Source organism: Crinia signifera, chromosome 5, assembly GCF_055691185.1.
Source record: "Crinia signifera chromosome 5, ASM5569118v1, whole genome shotgun sequence".
Taxonomy (NCBI): Eukaryota; Metazoa; Chordata; class Amphibia; order Anura; family Myobatrachidae; genus Crinia; species Crinia signifera.
In genome coordinates, this window is record NC_139221.1 from 30833421 (window position 1) to 30849947 (window position 16527).

Here is a 16527-nt window from a genome sequence, read left to right on the forward strand (position 1 = left end):
TAAGTAAGGTACGCATACATACTATTGTACCGTATGTAACCTATAATGGTAAGTAAGGTACGCACACATACTATTGTACTGTATGTAACCTATAATGCTAAGTAAGGTACGCAGACATACTTTTGTACTGTATGTAACCTATAATGGTAAGTAAGGTACCCAGACATACTATTGTACTGTATGTAACCTATAATGGTAAGTAAGGTACGCACACATACTATTGTACTGTATGTAACCTATAATGCTAAGTAAGGTACGCAGACATACTATTGTACTGTATGTAACCAATAATGGTAAGTAAGGTACGCAGACATACTATTGCACTGTACGTAACCTATAATGCTAAGTAAGGTACGCAGACATACTATTGTGCTGTATGTAATCTATAATGGTAAGTAAGGTACGCAGACATACTATTGTACTGTATGTAACCTATAATGGTAAGTAAGGTACGCAGACATACTATTGTACTGTATGTAACCTATAATGGTAAGTAAGGTACGCAGACATACTATTGTACTATAATGGTAAGTAAGGTACCCAGACATACTATTGTACTGTATGTAACCTATAATGCTAAGTAAGGTACGCAGACATACTTTTGTACTGTATGTAATCTATAATGGTAAGTATGGTACGCAGACATACTATTGTACTGTAGGGTGTGGATCAGTTAGTCACCAGCAAGTTGTTAGACAGTCATTAGGTCGACATGTGTCGAAGTCAACATGCTAGGTCGACATGACCTTATGGTGTCAACCTAATGACTGTCTAACAATGACCGCATCCCGTACTGCATGTAGCCTATAATGCTAAGTAAGGTACGCAGACAAAATGTCCACGTTCATGACGTGGACAAAGTTATGCCGGCATCAAAATGTTGACATCTTGTATATGTTGTCAAGGATAGAATGTCGACATATGTCAATATTAGCATTAGGTTTAGGGGTTAATGTTGAAGGTTAGGAATAGACTTACCTTTAAATTACATTGTCAACATTCTGAACTTGTCATCATTTAATCAGTGCCGACATGCTGAATGTTGACATAATGAACGTGAATGTCAACGTGATGAATATCGGCCTTATATACCAAACTCTTATATAAAATCTGTGCTTGGGGTTGTATAGAAGGTGAAAAGTTCATCTCTAAACATAAATAGGAATAGATTAAACAGGTTGAATCCCAATCATCTGGCATTGTACAGATCTTGCCTTCACTTATGGACATGCCAGATTGGACGATCACTGACACTAGGGCGATATAGTCATATAGTCATTGATGGTTGCATACTATGTGATGCATGTCCAATGGTTTTACCTATCGACGGCCATCACTTCTCCCTTGGGCCAATCAGAATCCTGGGGCGTGGCGCTTCATGGGTGTCAGGGGTGGAGCTATGCTCCATGTCCCGGCACCTGGGGGGGGGACACACCTATTCAGTTATGCTGAGCTATCGATGGAGGGAAACTCTCTGATTCTCACCCATCGATGCCAAAATTATTCTACATCGGTCATAAACCATCGATGATTACAAATCATCTATGGTCGATAGCGATCCCTAGCCCTCACTATATGGCTGATATGTGACACATTTAGGGTCTGATTGGTAGAAACAAGTTTTTTGTGGAGCAGGTCAGCGCAATTTAAATTGAAAAGGGTGCAGCCAACTCAGACAGAAAAGGGAGGTACACCACCTTCCGAAACAAATACAATGAAACACAGGATATGTCTAAGTATAGCGCAACCCTTTCTCAATAAGATGTAATCTGAATAATTTTTTCAGAAATTTATTGTGACATTTGCATGAATAAAAAAACAGACATAAAAAAGGGGAAGGCATTCAGTGTATACTTCCAATAATTGTCATGCACAGACAAATGTTAGGGTCCAACACAAGTAAGAGGGTCAAGATCTCACCAAAAAGATGGATTGCGGTGGGCTATGCTCCTGTTGGAGAATCTGCGGCACCACCGCAGTTGGCTTAATCGAGTCCTCCAAAGTTCAAAGTGCTTGTGCTTAAAGTGTCCGGTGCTTCCAAAGTGCAGTGTGAATATTGCACAGGGATGAAGCAATAAGTATCCAAAACGAAGCAGCAACGCGTTTCGGAGATCCGTTTCGGAGATCCTCTGTCTCCTTTGTCAAGCTGTGTGTCCACACAGCTTGACAAAGGAGACAGAGGATCTCCGAAACGCGTTGCTGCTTCGTTTTTTGGATACTTATTGCTTCATCCCTGTGCAATATTCACGCTGCACTTTGAAAGCACCGGACACTTTAAGCACAAGCACTTTGAACTTTGGAGGACTCGATTAAGCCAACTGCGGTGGTGCCGCAGATTCTCCAACAGGAGCATAGCCCACCGCAATCCATCTTTTTGGTGAGATCTTGACCCTCTTACTTGTGTTGGACCCTAACATTTGTCTGTGCATGACAATTATTGGAAGTATACACTGAATGCCTTCCCCTTTTTTATGTCTGTTTTTTTATTCATGCAAATGTCACAATAAATTTCTGAAAAAATTATTCAGATTACATCTTATTGAGAAAGGGTTGCGCTATACTTAGACATATCCTGTGTTTCATTACATTTAGGGTCTGATTCAGCATTTTTTTAGAAAAGCAAAAAAAAGCACGCAACTGGGGAAAAACAATGCTGCACTGCAGGTGGGGCAGATGTAACATTGCAGAGAGAGGTAGATTTGGGTGAGGTGAAACTGAAATATAAACTGCAGTGCAAATAAAAAAGTTGCCTAACATTTGTGGGATACTTGCAAGAGCAGCGAGTATTTACCCTGCACAGAAACAATATAAATGTGGTTGACCCCCCCCCCCCCCCCCCCTGCATAGCAACATGGTTTGTTCCAGACACAAAATTACTTTTTCGCTTGAAAGAATCAGGCACTTATTGTGTTTATTAAAGAAAGAAAAGAAACAGCGGACTCTAATTAGCGCGCACACATCAGACTATGGTGTTTGTTTGCTTCCCAGCTGTTTCTGATGCTCCGTCTATCCCAAGTGTCGCCCGTGGATAGTGGTAGACGGGGAACAGCTGTAAGATGCACCCTAGCTGCCACTTGCAGTCGCTTGCACAGACAGTCGCAGCTCTCAGTCGTCAGAACAAAGAACAGGAAACTCGTAGTACTGAATGAACCTGCTTTTACCTACTATGAACAGATGGCCAGACCGTGTTTATATTGTTAGACTGTGTATAGGCCCTATTATAACAACACTAACAGATGGTAATACCTTTTTATAAATGACAAAAAGACACATAAGCCATTAGCTGGAGACACCTCTCACAGCATTCCCTGCTGAGCTGTTGGACAGCTTTTAAGAGGTTCAAACTGTGGTGTTTATTAACTGCATCCGCATGCCCTAAAGCAGGCTGTCCAGGCCATGTGCTGCCCGCTACCAATATACCCGTGTTCCCTACAGCAGAACTCTAGCGGATAACTTTACGTAGAACAATGGGCCTAGTTCAGACCCAACTCTAAAGGCCCCCATACACTAGGGCGACTTGTCCTTAGGACAAGTCGCCCCCGACTTCCCCCTGAGCTTCCCCGGCTGCTCCCCGGGGGAGCTTGATTAGATTGGCACTTGATGTGCCATTTTTTTACATGTGATAAATCGAGACGATTTATCACATGTAAAAAACCCGGGGAGCAGGGGGGGGGGGGGGGGCTACAGAGCAGGGCTGCTGGTGGGAGCAGGGGGGCTGGGGACACTGCGGGGGACACAGGCGGCATAGAGCCGGGCAGAGGGAGCCGGGAGCTAGCAGTGCTAGAAAAAAAAGCCTATACAATGAATGGGCAGCCTGTGATTGGCTGAGCGCTCTCTCAGCCAATTGCTGGCTGGCTGAGAGAGCGCTCAGCCAATCACAGGCCGCCCATTGTATGGGCTTTTTTTTTAATTCAGTACTGACAGCTGAGCTCCCGGCTCCCCCTGCCCGGCTCTATGCCGCCTGTGCCCCCCGCAGCGTCCCCAGCCCCCCCTGCTCCCTCCACCGCCGCGCCGCCCCACTAGGTCCCAAGTCGGGTGGTCGACGTGCAGCAGGTCCGACCACCCGATGCAGATCCGATGCGCATGGGACCGCGCATCGGATCTGAGGGGACATCAAAACTAGCCGATTTTGGTCCGATTTCGGCCAGATCCGACTGATCTGGCTGAAATCTGACCAAAATCGGCTAGTGTATGGGGGCCTCTACTCTCCCTGCACATGTTACATCTGCCCCACCTGCAGTGCAGCCTGGTTTTACCCATTTTGTGAGCAAATTTGTCCTACGATCAGGTCTGAATTAGGCCCAATATCTGCACAATTAGAACCTTTTTAAAGTTTGAACATGTGATTATTGTGTCCTAAAAGGGATCTTCTGTCATTTAGCAAGTAATGTGATATAGATGGAGATCAATCTACAAGACGTTTTACCCCTCCAATAAAATGGAAAAAAATATATATATATCTTGACCGAGAAAATAAAAAAATTAAAATTGACGTATACTGTAATTGGAACTTTAAGGTATAATTTAGGCGAATTGTGTGTGACATCATATGTGCCATAGTGACAGCGTTGAAAAACTGGCAACGGCTCCCATAACCCCCATAAATCTCTTCCTGAATCTCACATTTTCATTCGCAGCCTCCTAGGGTTCCAGGTTAATATATGCAATTTAGGGGCTACCGTAATTGTGGCTGATGGGCCTCACACAGTCCTTCGATTTTTTTCGAATCTGCACACAAGTGAACACCAGAGTGCGCATGCGCTACTCTTGAAACTGTGGTCGCATTGCGCAAGATGTGACTGCAGTTGCGGGTGCGTAATTTGAAACGTTTGTGGGAAGGGCCGTGGTGGCTTTGTGACGTCACATGTGCTGCTACAACCCAAAACATGGCCGCCCTATGCCTGGCTTCGCAGCAAAGGGACTAACGATAATATGCGATCGCTTCGCTGTATAGCAAAAGCGCTCGCATCACAGCGATACAAAACTACAACCCTTACTGAATCAGGACCCATGTGTGCACTGCATTGGCGGTGTTGCTGCAAACTGGATTCACCCCAATTTGTTCGACTTAATTCAATAGGAAAGCTGGATATCGTGACTAATCAATAATGGCTGCCGGGTGTGCTGACAAGAAGTTACCGGAAAGGGATCAGGTTTATTACTGTAATTAGGTTCTCTATATGCCCAATAATCTCTATATTCAGGTAATGTATTTCTGGAGGTGTTAGGGTGGTCCTATAGAGAGGTCTATCTTTGTATCAATGAATGATTCGTCTGCACTTATGAGCTGATTATGTTCTAGGATGCAATAGAGAATCTGATTGGTCGCTACGGGCAACATCAATTAATTTAATTTGTAGAAACTTTAGTAAATGTACCCCTAAAAGTGGGCATCTCAGGCCTGGCACATACAGATAGCCGTCAGGTGCAGCAGCTGCAGCGCACACAGCCAATGGGGCTTCTGTATTCAGTTTCTGCATCACCCCATTGGCTGACCTGTAGCGTATAGGGATTACAGGACCATATAGTGAGTGCGCCAGTTTTTGTGGCACATTTTGTGTTTGATTTCACTGCGCACGCTCACAAAATGAATGTACGCAACTTAGATGGGAGTTCTAGATGGGATGTTGGCCATAGCAACCAATCAGAACCTACTTATTTATTGAGCATCTTCTAGGAGATAATAGGCAGAATCTTCTTGGTTCCCCATAGCATAACATCCCACCTTCAATAGAACTCGCGTCTTAGTAAACAAACCCCATAGCAACCAATTACAACATGAGAGGCTGAATGGGGTGTGAAGCGACATTCCCACTTAGGTACAGTTAAGCAAAGGGCGTTGATACAAATGTGTGGCGGAACTATTGTATCTGCTGCTACAGGGAGGCTGTAAGTCACCTCGAATTAAAGCCTTCTGTATCAGCATTTTTGAATTATTTCAGATTTTCAGGTCTAGGGAACCGAACGGCTCAGTTTACCTTAACTTTAGCTTTTTTAACTTAGTCAGTGATAAGAGCGGGAGGGCATTAGAATTGTGGGGCAGATTAAGCCTGGTATAGTGATCAAGTGGAAGGTGATAACGCAGCAGCCAATAAGCCCCTAAAATGTCAGTTAGGAGCTGATTGGCTGCTGTGTTATCACCCTGGGTTCCCATCCTTTAAATGTGTCTCTGAGGCTCTACACATGCTCACGAGTCCCCCTCAACAAGGCAGCGGGGAGGGAGTGGGGGCTGCGGGGGGCTGTCAGTAGTGGTGGTCCCTATATTCATACAAAGGTATCTTTATTCTTGATTTCCAAATGACAGGACAATCTCCATCCAAACAAGATTTGCAGATTTTTTTTTTTTTTTTTAAACAAGGACTTCATGAAAAAGTGGGTACAACAACCTCAACCTCCATACCCGGAATGTTGAGACACGAGGAGGATATATCCTGAAGATGTCACCAGGAAGAGTGGAGGTCACAAAGTTTTAAAAGTCCAGTTAAAAGCACCAACGTATTTAATAGAATAGAAAAGAGTGTCCATAAAGGTGCACCTAAAGAATTCTACTAATAAAATGTAACTTTTATTTCTACGTTTAAAAATAGCGAAATAAAACCAAACAAGACATACATGAATAGACATACATAATTAAAATTAAAAAATGATCACCCGGTGGGACCACAATACCCAGATTCCCTCTGTTTATTGATGGCTGGTTGAGATTGCGTGATAAATCTCCTGGTGTATATCCACAATATTTATGACAGGGCTGTGTTAATTTCTGCCTGTTAGGAGGGTGTCCCTGGGTTCAGTTGGGTGCCCAAATCGTGCACTGATAGCACACGGATCAATTAATTGTTGGTAATCCAACAGGATCTATTTAGCAATTGGTATACAACATAAATACACAAGGGCTGCTGTGACAGATATGACCAGTGAAGTCTAAACAGGCGCTAATGTAGCAAATATGTCTGGTCCTGTATACTGTCAAGGGATATCCGTAGGGTTGCAGTGTGTAGCGGCTCACGCTGGACACGGGTATGAGATTACGGTTCCAGCCTGGCCATCACCTGTCCGAGCTGTCACCGACCCCTATTGTAGTAATACATTTTACCTAATTACTAATTACATAACCAACACACACGTTATGTAATTAGTTAAAATGTATTACTCCATGTTTTATGAGTAGCCGGTTTGATGTGGGTATAAAGACCCCCATGGTCTTGCCACATTTTATTTCACCCTGAGGAAGAACTACATGTTTGAAACGCAGTGGACTTTTAGAACTTTGGGACCATCACTTCCTGGTGACATCTTCAGGATATATCCTCCTCGTGTCTCAACATTCCGGGTGCAGAGATTGAGGGTGGATATTCAGTGCTGTACCCACAGTCCTTGTTTTTACTAAATTAAAATCTGCAAATCTTGTTCGGATGGAGATTGTCCTGTCATTTGGAAATCAAGAATAAAGAATCCTTTGTATGAGTATAGGGATCACCACTGGATTTGTGTCTTTGTGGGGCATGAAACCGTGATAAAGATACCTTTATGTGAACATCTTCAAGTGAGACTAGGTGAGCCTCAGAAGGTTTTGCATACAGAAGTTTAAGGAAATTGTCTCGCCTAACATAAGGATTCTTCTTTCTATGTTTGGAGACAAGGAGCAACATCTCTCCCTCTAAAAAGGAGTGTTGAACTTATCCTGGGAACAGCGCAGTGGAGTTTAATTTCTCTTGTGTCGATATTGTATTGGGTTTGGTATCCCATATATTTCTCCCCGCTGCAGTTCCTATATGAGCGCAGGTGGTTTGGTATTATTATATTCAAGATTGGATTACTCACTTTCAAGGCCCTACATGACCAAGCCCCAAGGTACCTGCAGCAGCTGCTGATTCCTACTCGATTACTACGATGCACTGAAGAAGGACTAATAACAGTACCCAGAATCTCCCTGAATTCATCTGGTGGTCGAGCTTTCAGCTTTGTTGCTGCTCCAACTCTATGGAACTCTCTTCCTCGCACAGTGCGAGAAGCCCCCACTGTAGAATACTTTAAAAAAAAAAATAGACTAAAAACTTATCTATTTACTCAAGCATTTCACTGACATCCACTGTTAAGCTTGTTTTGTATATTGAGCTGTAAAGACAATGGTAAAGCACTTTGAGTCCTATTGGGAGAAAAGTGCTATATAAATATCATCATCATTATTATTATTTATTATTACATGGGTGCACTATGTAACATGGCTGCCCCCACTGTATGTAGTAGATGGGTGCACTATGTAACATGGCTGCCCCCACTGTATGTAGTAGATAAGTACACTATGTAACATGGCTGCCCCCACTGTATGTAGTTGATGAATACACTATGTAAAATGGCTGCCCTTGTATATAGTAGATGTGTACACTATTTAACATGGCTGCATCCACTGTATGTAGTAGATGAGTGCACTATGTAACATGGCTGACCCCACTGTATGTAGTAGATGGGTGCACTATGTAACATGGCTGCCCCCACTGTATGTAGTAGATGGGTGCACTATATAACATGGCTGCCCCCACTGTATATAGTAGATGGGTGCACTATGTAACATGGCTGCCCCCACTGTATGTAGTAGATGGGTGCACTATATAACATGGCTGCCCCCACTGTATGTAGTAGATGGGTGCACTATGTAACATAGCTGCCCCCACTGTATGTAGTAGATGGGTGCACTATGTAACATGGCTGCCCCCACTGTATGTAGTAGATGGGTGCACTATGTAACATAGCTGCCCCCACTGTATGTAGTAGATGGGTGCACTATGTAACATGGCTGCCCCCACTGTATGTAGTAGATGGGTGCACTATGTAACATGGCTGCCCCCACTGTATGTAGTAGATGGGTGCACTATGTAACATGGCTGCCCCCACTGTATGTAGTAGATGGGTGCACTATGTAACATGGCTGCCCCCACTGTATGTAGTAGATGGGTGCACTATGTAACATGGCTGCCCCCACTGTATGTAGTAGATGGGTGCACTATGTAACATGGCTGCCCCCACTGTATGTAGTAGATGGGTGCACTATGTAACATGGCTGCCCCCACTGTATGTAGTAGATGGGTGCATTATGTAACATGGCTGTCCCCACTGTATATAGTAGATGGGTGCACTATGTAACATGGCTGCCCCCACTGTATATAGTAGATGGGTGCACTATGTAACATAGCTGCCCCCACTGTATGTAGTAGATGGGTGCACTATGTAACATAGCTGCCCCCACTGTATGTAGCAGATGGGTGCACTATGTAACATGGCTGCCCCCACTGTATTTAGTAGATGGGTGCACTATATAACATGGCTGCCCCCACTGTATGTAGTAGATGGGTGCACTATATAACATGGCTGCCCCCACGGTATGTAGTAGATGGGTGCACTATGTAACATGGCTGCCCCCACTGTATGTAGTAGATGGGTGCACTATATAACATGGCTGCCCCCACGGTATGTAGTAGATGGGTGCACTATGTAACATGGCTGCCCCCACGGTATATAGTAGATGGGTGCACTATGTAACATGGCTGCCCCCACTGTATGTAGTAGATGGGTGCACTATATAACATGGCTGCCCCCACCGTATGTAGTATATGGGTGCACTATGTAACATGGCTGCCCCCATCGTATGTAGTATATGGGTGCACTATGTAACATGGCTGCCCCCACTGTATGTAGTATATGGGTGCACTATGTAACATGGCTGCCTCCAGTGTATGTAGTAGATGGGTGCACTATGTAACATGGCTGCCTCCAGTGTATGTAGTAGATGGGTGCACTATGTAACATGGCTGCCCCCACTGTATGTAGTAGATGGGTGCACTATATAACATGGCTGCCCCCACTGTATGTAGTATATGGGTGCACTATGTAACATGGCTGCCCCCACTGTATGTAGTAGATGGGTGCACTATGTAACATGGCTGCTCCCACTGTATGTAGTAGATGGGTGCACTATGTAACATGGCTGCTCCCACTGTATGTAGTAGATGGGTGCACTATATAACATGGCTGCCCCCACCGTATGTAGTATATGGGTGCACTATGTAACATGGCTGCCCCCACCGTATGTAGTATATGGGTGCACTATGTAACATGGCTGCCCCCACTGTATGTAGTAGATGGGTGCACTATGTAACATGGCTGCCCCCACTGTATGTAGTAGATGGGTGCACTATGTAACATGGCTGCCCCCACTGTATGTAGTAGATGGGTGCACTATATAACATGGCTGCCCCCACTGTATGTAGTAGATGGGTGCACTATGTAACATGGCTGCCCCCACTGTATGTAGTAGATGGGTGCACTATGTAACATGGCTGCCCCCACTGTATGTAGTAGATGGGTGCACTATATAACATGGCTGCCCCCACTGTATGTAGTAGATGGGTGCACTATATAACATGGCTGCCCCCACTGTATATAGTAGATGGGTGCACTATGTAACATAGCTTCCCTCAATGTATGTAGTAGATGGGGGCACTATGTAACATGGCTGCCCCCACTGTATGTAGTAGATGGGTGCACTATGTAACATGGCTGCCCCCACTGTATGTAGTAGATGGGTGCACTATGTAACATGGCTGCCCCCACTGTATGTAGTAGATGGGTGCACTATGTAACATAGCTGCCCCCACTGTATGTAGTAGATGGGTGCACTATATAACATGGCTGCCCCCACTGTATGTAGTAGATGGGTGCACTATGTAACATGGCTGCCCCCACTGTATGTAGTAGATGGGTGCACTATGTAACATGGCTGCCCCCACTGTATGTAGTAGATGGGTGCACTATGTAAGATAGAGCGATAGACCAAAGCCCTGCTTTCTGTACGTTTTTTGGTCTTATGTTTTAGGGGCTGAGTACCCCTAATAGCAGCCGCACATTGGATGTCGCTGCGAATCAGCGCTCAGTCACTGCTCTTTTGTTTTTTTGCACTATGTAAGATGGCTGCCCCCACTGAATGAATCAGGATGACTAGTTTGGCATTTTTGCTGCCACCTTCTAACCACAATTAGTGTGGCGCAGTCCGCGTGGCCTTACGTGTCTTTTTTGTTCTTCAAGCATTTGTGAATCCAAAATAAAAGGAGAAAAGAGCAACACAATCCTAGTCAGGTGAAAGGATCTACAGGCACCTTACACACAGGGGACTAACCTATAGTATGCACAGAGTCTACACAGCATGGACGTAATCTATGCAAAGCAGCTTACTTACTTATCAGTCTCCTTCTCATTGTGCTGCTTTGGCTGTGGCTGTAGAACGTTATTAACCAGTTCAGTGATCCCACTAAAGGGAAACCACCTGTTTGAATAAGCAAATAATGCAACTTTACAACCATAAGAACAAGCGACAAGACCCAACATGTTGCTTTCCCCCATCACTACAGACAGGCAGAAAAAGCTTGCAGCCAGTGAGAGAATTGCAGCTGCAGCGCTCAGCCAGCAAAAGAGGAATAAAGAAACATATATAGGTCTATATACAGAGAAAGTAGTCCACAAGCAGGCAGGAAGAGAACTACATCCAACTAATGTGGATGGGGTAAGACAGCTTGCATGGAGCCGTCTTACAAGCCAATCAGAAAGCACATGACACACTGGATGCAGCCTATTAGGGATCTGCGCCACCTAAAACACCAGAAAAAAGTTGCAAAAAAAAGCGAAACACAGCAAAACAAGTCAAACATAGGAATCCTACTGCACCATGAAGGTGGATACTTACTGTGACACTTGGGGTTTTTGTTCTTCTTTCACCCTAGAAAGATAAGTTTGCACAGCTCAGTGCCACATACACCAGGAGGACACAGTGGCATCAATATTCCAGAGTGGAAACAAATGAGAATGCAGAAAAGTAAAACAAAAGTAGCAAATAACAATAGCAAAAATAAAGAAATAGATAAAGAAAGACATAAATAAATGAATAAATAAATAAATGAATAAAGCATTTTTATTTTGATGTGTATTGGGTTACTTTCTCTACAGGGAAGAGCCTCAACTGTAATGCAACCGGTGTCGTAATTAGGTCGACAGTAAATTAGGTCGATAATGAAAATGGTCAATACAGGGTCAATGCAGCATGACACCCCCCCCCCCCCCACCACCGGCTCTGTCGTGTGCGGCATCGCCACGCGTGTATGCACTTGCTGACCATGGTCCCCCGCCGCCGCCGGCAATATCGTCAAACTTTTAATGTGTCGACCATTTTCAGGTTGACATTTTGCTTCTGTCAACCTTTTGTCAGTGTCAACCTAAAGCATGAGGGCCTTTTTTTATGGGTCGACCTATTGACCTTTGACCGATCAACCGTATCCAAATGTAACTTAAAGGAAGGTTATAAGGGGAGTAATCAATTGGCGGTGAAGAGGGTGAATTGGCCATTGCTGCAATGTTTAAATGCTGGCCCCGGCAGGTCGGTTCTCACCCCTTATGATGTAGCAAACAATTTGAGTGAGATGCCACCATCGTAAAGTGGGGCAGGTGGCATGGGACTTCAGCTTACGCTACTGTTGCCGGTGCCTCTGCACTATGGTAACCGGTCCTGGCTGGCTCTACCATTAGGCAGCTGCCTAGGGGCTACACAATGTGGGAGGCGCCCCTGAGTCTATCACAAAAGGAAGCTTGCATCCTTGCTGGACTTAATATGAATAGCAGGTGTTGAACTTCTAAAGGAGCATATACTCACTAGACCAGGGCTGGGCAATTGCGGCCCTCCAGATGTTGAGGAACTACACATCCCGGCATGCCTTGCATCAGTTTCAGCATGGCCACATAGCAAAACTAATGCAAAGCATCTTGGGATGTGTAGTTCCTCAACATCTGGAGGGCCGCAATTGCCCAGCCCTGCACTAGACCATATATAAAATGATATGCACAATATGACCATTGTTCACAATATTTGTGTGCATATAGTGTACTGCATACACACTACATTGTTAATGATTTGCACTCCTGTGAGTTGATAGCGATGTCCTCGTTCCCCCAACACACACACTTGCAGGCTACTCCCTGGGTCCTGTCATTCCCAATATCATGCTGGGTGTGTATCATCTAATGCAGTCATGTTTAACCTACGGCCCTCCAGCTGTTGTGAAAATACACATCCCAGCATGCCTTGCCACAATTTTATCATTTCCTAATAGCAAAACTGGCAGCTTGGCGGGCCCCTGGATGGCAGAGACCTGGCAGCTTGGCGGAGACCCTGGACGGCAGAGACAGGGGCAGCCTCTCTCCTAAGACCAGGTGACCTCTTTATGTTGAGCTTATCTCGTACATCCAGCTTTCAGATTACATTTAATATATAAAATATCCAGCCCATTGTTTAAAAAAAAAGTGGCCGTATTTCCAGTTGCGCGCCATTTTCCCATATGTAAACAAATTCTTTTCCCTGGTACCTAGTCATTGCTATGATTGCAGGAAGTTCTGTCTCTAAGTCTATAAGCCTAGAAGTCAAACAGCAAAGCATAACTGGGCGGTGATATTTAGAGTTACAGGAAGCAGAGAAGTTCCCATTGTGCCTGAGAGTCAGTGTAGGACTGGTCACATGGGGAAGACACTGAAACACACACTGAAAAGGGGTGGAGCTAAAATCGCCACAATTCACGTAATCTAGTCCCACCCATCCATACGGCATTGCAAGTCCTTGCATTATCTCCCATCCCACCCACCCACTTCCCAAGGAAGTGGGTGGGATGTGAGAGATCCAATTACCTTTCCAGTGGTGCAGTAACTTCCAAAAGACTAGACAAATATTGCTTACACATGTGTGCGGACATCATCTTACAAGGCTAATATTAAAAACAACATGTACAATAAGCTGACGGATGGAAACTCTACGGCAGAATTTACACCAAAAGTCACATTGCATTATCAGATTTGTTTGTTAGAACACCTAAGCCTACTTAGCTACTTCTACAGTGGTCCAGACTAGAGTGCAAGTGTGATAGGTGTGGTCTGTCTGCAGCCTATGACAAAACAATGCCATCCCAACCCCGCCCACTTTGCTTTGCATTCTGGGAGAGCAGGCATGCAATATTTATCCTCCAATAAAATATCTGCTTATATGCTATTACAGATAGGTGTCTTCATGCGGTTAAATCTATTGTTTCAACTTATGGCTGTGAAGGTTATAGGGACATCCTAGTAGCACTTAACGGTATCAGGTGGTCCGCAAATGCTTTAAACGCATTGTGTATCTAATTTTATTTGTATTAAGTTGGTGCGTGGAGAATTTGAGTCTCCAATTCACTGCCAAATCAAACTATAGATATTAATACAGAGAAAATAATTTAAATAAATATAAATTTTTCCCTGCGGTTTTAGGATAGCTGAGTAAATAGGATAAACAATGCTTCATAAATAATACACCGACGTTCTGATTCCTTACCTGCACCCTTGTCTTTGTCAGCCAAACAAACAGGTTTTGTAGAGTTTATTTGCTAAAGTATAGCTGCTACCACCCATCTATTTGAAGCTGACAATGTCATACAAGATGGACATATACCGTCCACTTTAGATGACAAAGGCTCCGGAATAATCCACAACATCGACTCATATTACAGCCTTTGATTTCTCAGCTTCCAAAATTAGCTTCATGCTCTGATTCTATATTTAAAAGCAGCGAAGTGAAAGTAGGGATTGATTGCCGTTATCTGGTCTAGCCAAATTTGGCAGAGCTGAAGTTTAAATTTGGAAGTATATTTATATAGTGTGAAAGCACTGTGATTCCAGCTGTGAGTGGCAAACACACAGAATCTAGCGCAGGGAGACAACCCATTCCTCTCCATCTGTTGTACAAGTATTGGACGCAGTGCTCCGGCCTGGTCTGGAGAGCAAGGGGATGAGTTCATTATGGCAACTAGTAGCCCCGAATAACAATAATTGCCCTTATGGCTCCTACACATAAAGCAATTTCAGGGCATTTTCTCATTAGATCGCTTAGAAAATGCCCCAACATTGCTCCGTGTGTAGGGGTCATAGCGATAGTGATGCGCGGTGGCCCAGGGGATTAATATCCCGCATGCTGGATAAATCTAGTTAATCGCCGGTCAGGCCCAGTGTTCTCACCGGAGAGCACTGGACCTAAGGGCTTTTTCACACGCTCTGGCTCCTGCCGGGCGGCGAAACCCCGCACGGCCAAATGCCTGCCGCACACAGTAGTTGTTAATGGACACGATTGTGTCCATTCACACAGGACGGCCACGGCCTGGCCGCCCAGTTGCAGCCGGATTCCACCACTGGAAGGGACGGCTTCCGGGCTGTGGCCATCCCCACCATTGTAAACTGCTGTGTGCGGCCCGGCTTCCTGGCCGTGCGGGGTATCGCCGCCCCGCAGGAGCCGGAGCGTGTGAAATAGCCCTAACAGATCGCTCAGCACAAATTCAGCAAATCTCCCCATGTGTAGGCCCCTTTACAGCCTAATTAGTTTCTTAGCGGTCTAGTTAGCAAAATGAACAGTACATATTTTTCAGCAGAGGATCCGGCTATACTGTATCTACCATCACTTTAAAGAGAAATGCAAAAGAAATCGAAGCGTTAATCGAGCTCATTGTGCAAGAGAACATTCACGCAGGCACAGACTGTAAGAAACATATATTAGATGCACTTGTGTGTGTATATATACACGAGGAGTGGGGGGGTGGTCAGAAAGATTGCGTCTTTGTGGCCACGCCCCCCGCTGTGTAATGCCGGTATTTCAACAGTATTACAGGTCGGGTCTCCCTTATCCGTGTATTCTAAAGATTCCGGAAACCGTGGTTTTTCTGAATATTTTGGGTGTTTTTTCCCCCCCAGACCTTTTTTTTTTTTCCATAATTACCTCGACCCCCCGATGTCCATGGCGGCCTCTGGGATCCTCTTCAGCGGCATCTCCGGTCTCAGGGGTGCATTGCGCGAACGCACTGATGACACGCTGATAACGTGCACTCGCGCAATGCACCCATGGGACCAGAGATGCCACTGAATAGGATCCTGAAGGCCGCAGTGGACGTCGGGGGACCACCATCGGGGGACCACCAGGGGACTAGGTAAGTATGAAAAAAAATATATTTCCAAAATCTGAAAAAATCCCTTATCCAAAAAATGCTCGGAGCATTTAGGATAAGGGACACTCAACCTGCACTCGGACATAGGCAACCTATGTTTCATATGGTAATAATATTGAGATTATATAAATAGAAATCACGGGTGAAATGTAATAGGGTGAGAGAATCAGAAAGTGAGAGATTTGGTAAGAAATCTCAGTACTTGTGTATTATCAGGGCACCCGGCTAATTGATAATACAGGAGGCAGCAGGGTGGTGTGGTTTATACTTACACTCCTCCGGCCCGGGCACCGCGTTGATCCCCGCTGACTCCCCGCCATCCACGGTGACTCCCCGGCAGTCGTATTCAGTCCCCCTGCTCCGGCACTCGCAGCGGACGCTGTACGTAATTCAGCGTAGTGCCGCTGGCGGCGCATCACATGGTTTCCCTGCTCCCCCAGCGGCACTAAGTTAATTGCGTACAGCGACGTGG

The 16527-nt window shown here is 45.0% G+C and overlaps 1 protein-coding gene across 45 annotated transcripts in view; it reads right to left on the bottom strand.

Moving 5' to 3' along the window:
* RIMS2 (regulating synaptic membrane exocytosis 2) overlaps positions 1-16527 on the bottom strand; it is a 558076-nt gene that overhangs the window by 489714 nt on the left and 51835 nt on the right. For 40 of the 45 annotated variants that reach the window (XM_083186888.1, XM_083186889.1, XM_083186886.1 and 37 more), the window contains exons 2-3: positions 11738-11770; positions 11234-11320 (exon numbers count right to left, since the gene is read on the bottom strand). The exons of 4 other annotated variants lie outside the window; for them this stretch is intronic. In XM_083186888.1, the coding sequence (XP_083043014.1) occupies positions 11234-11320; positions 11738-11770 (120 nt within the window). The remainder of the gene's footprint in view (positions 1-11233; positions 11321-11737; positions 11771-16527) is intronic. One more of the 45 variants, XM_083186899.1, reaches the window with a different exon arrangement.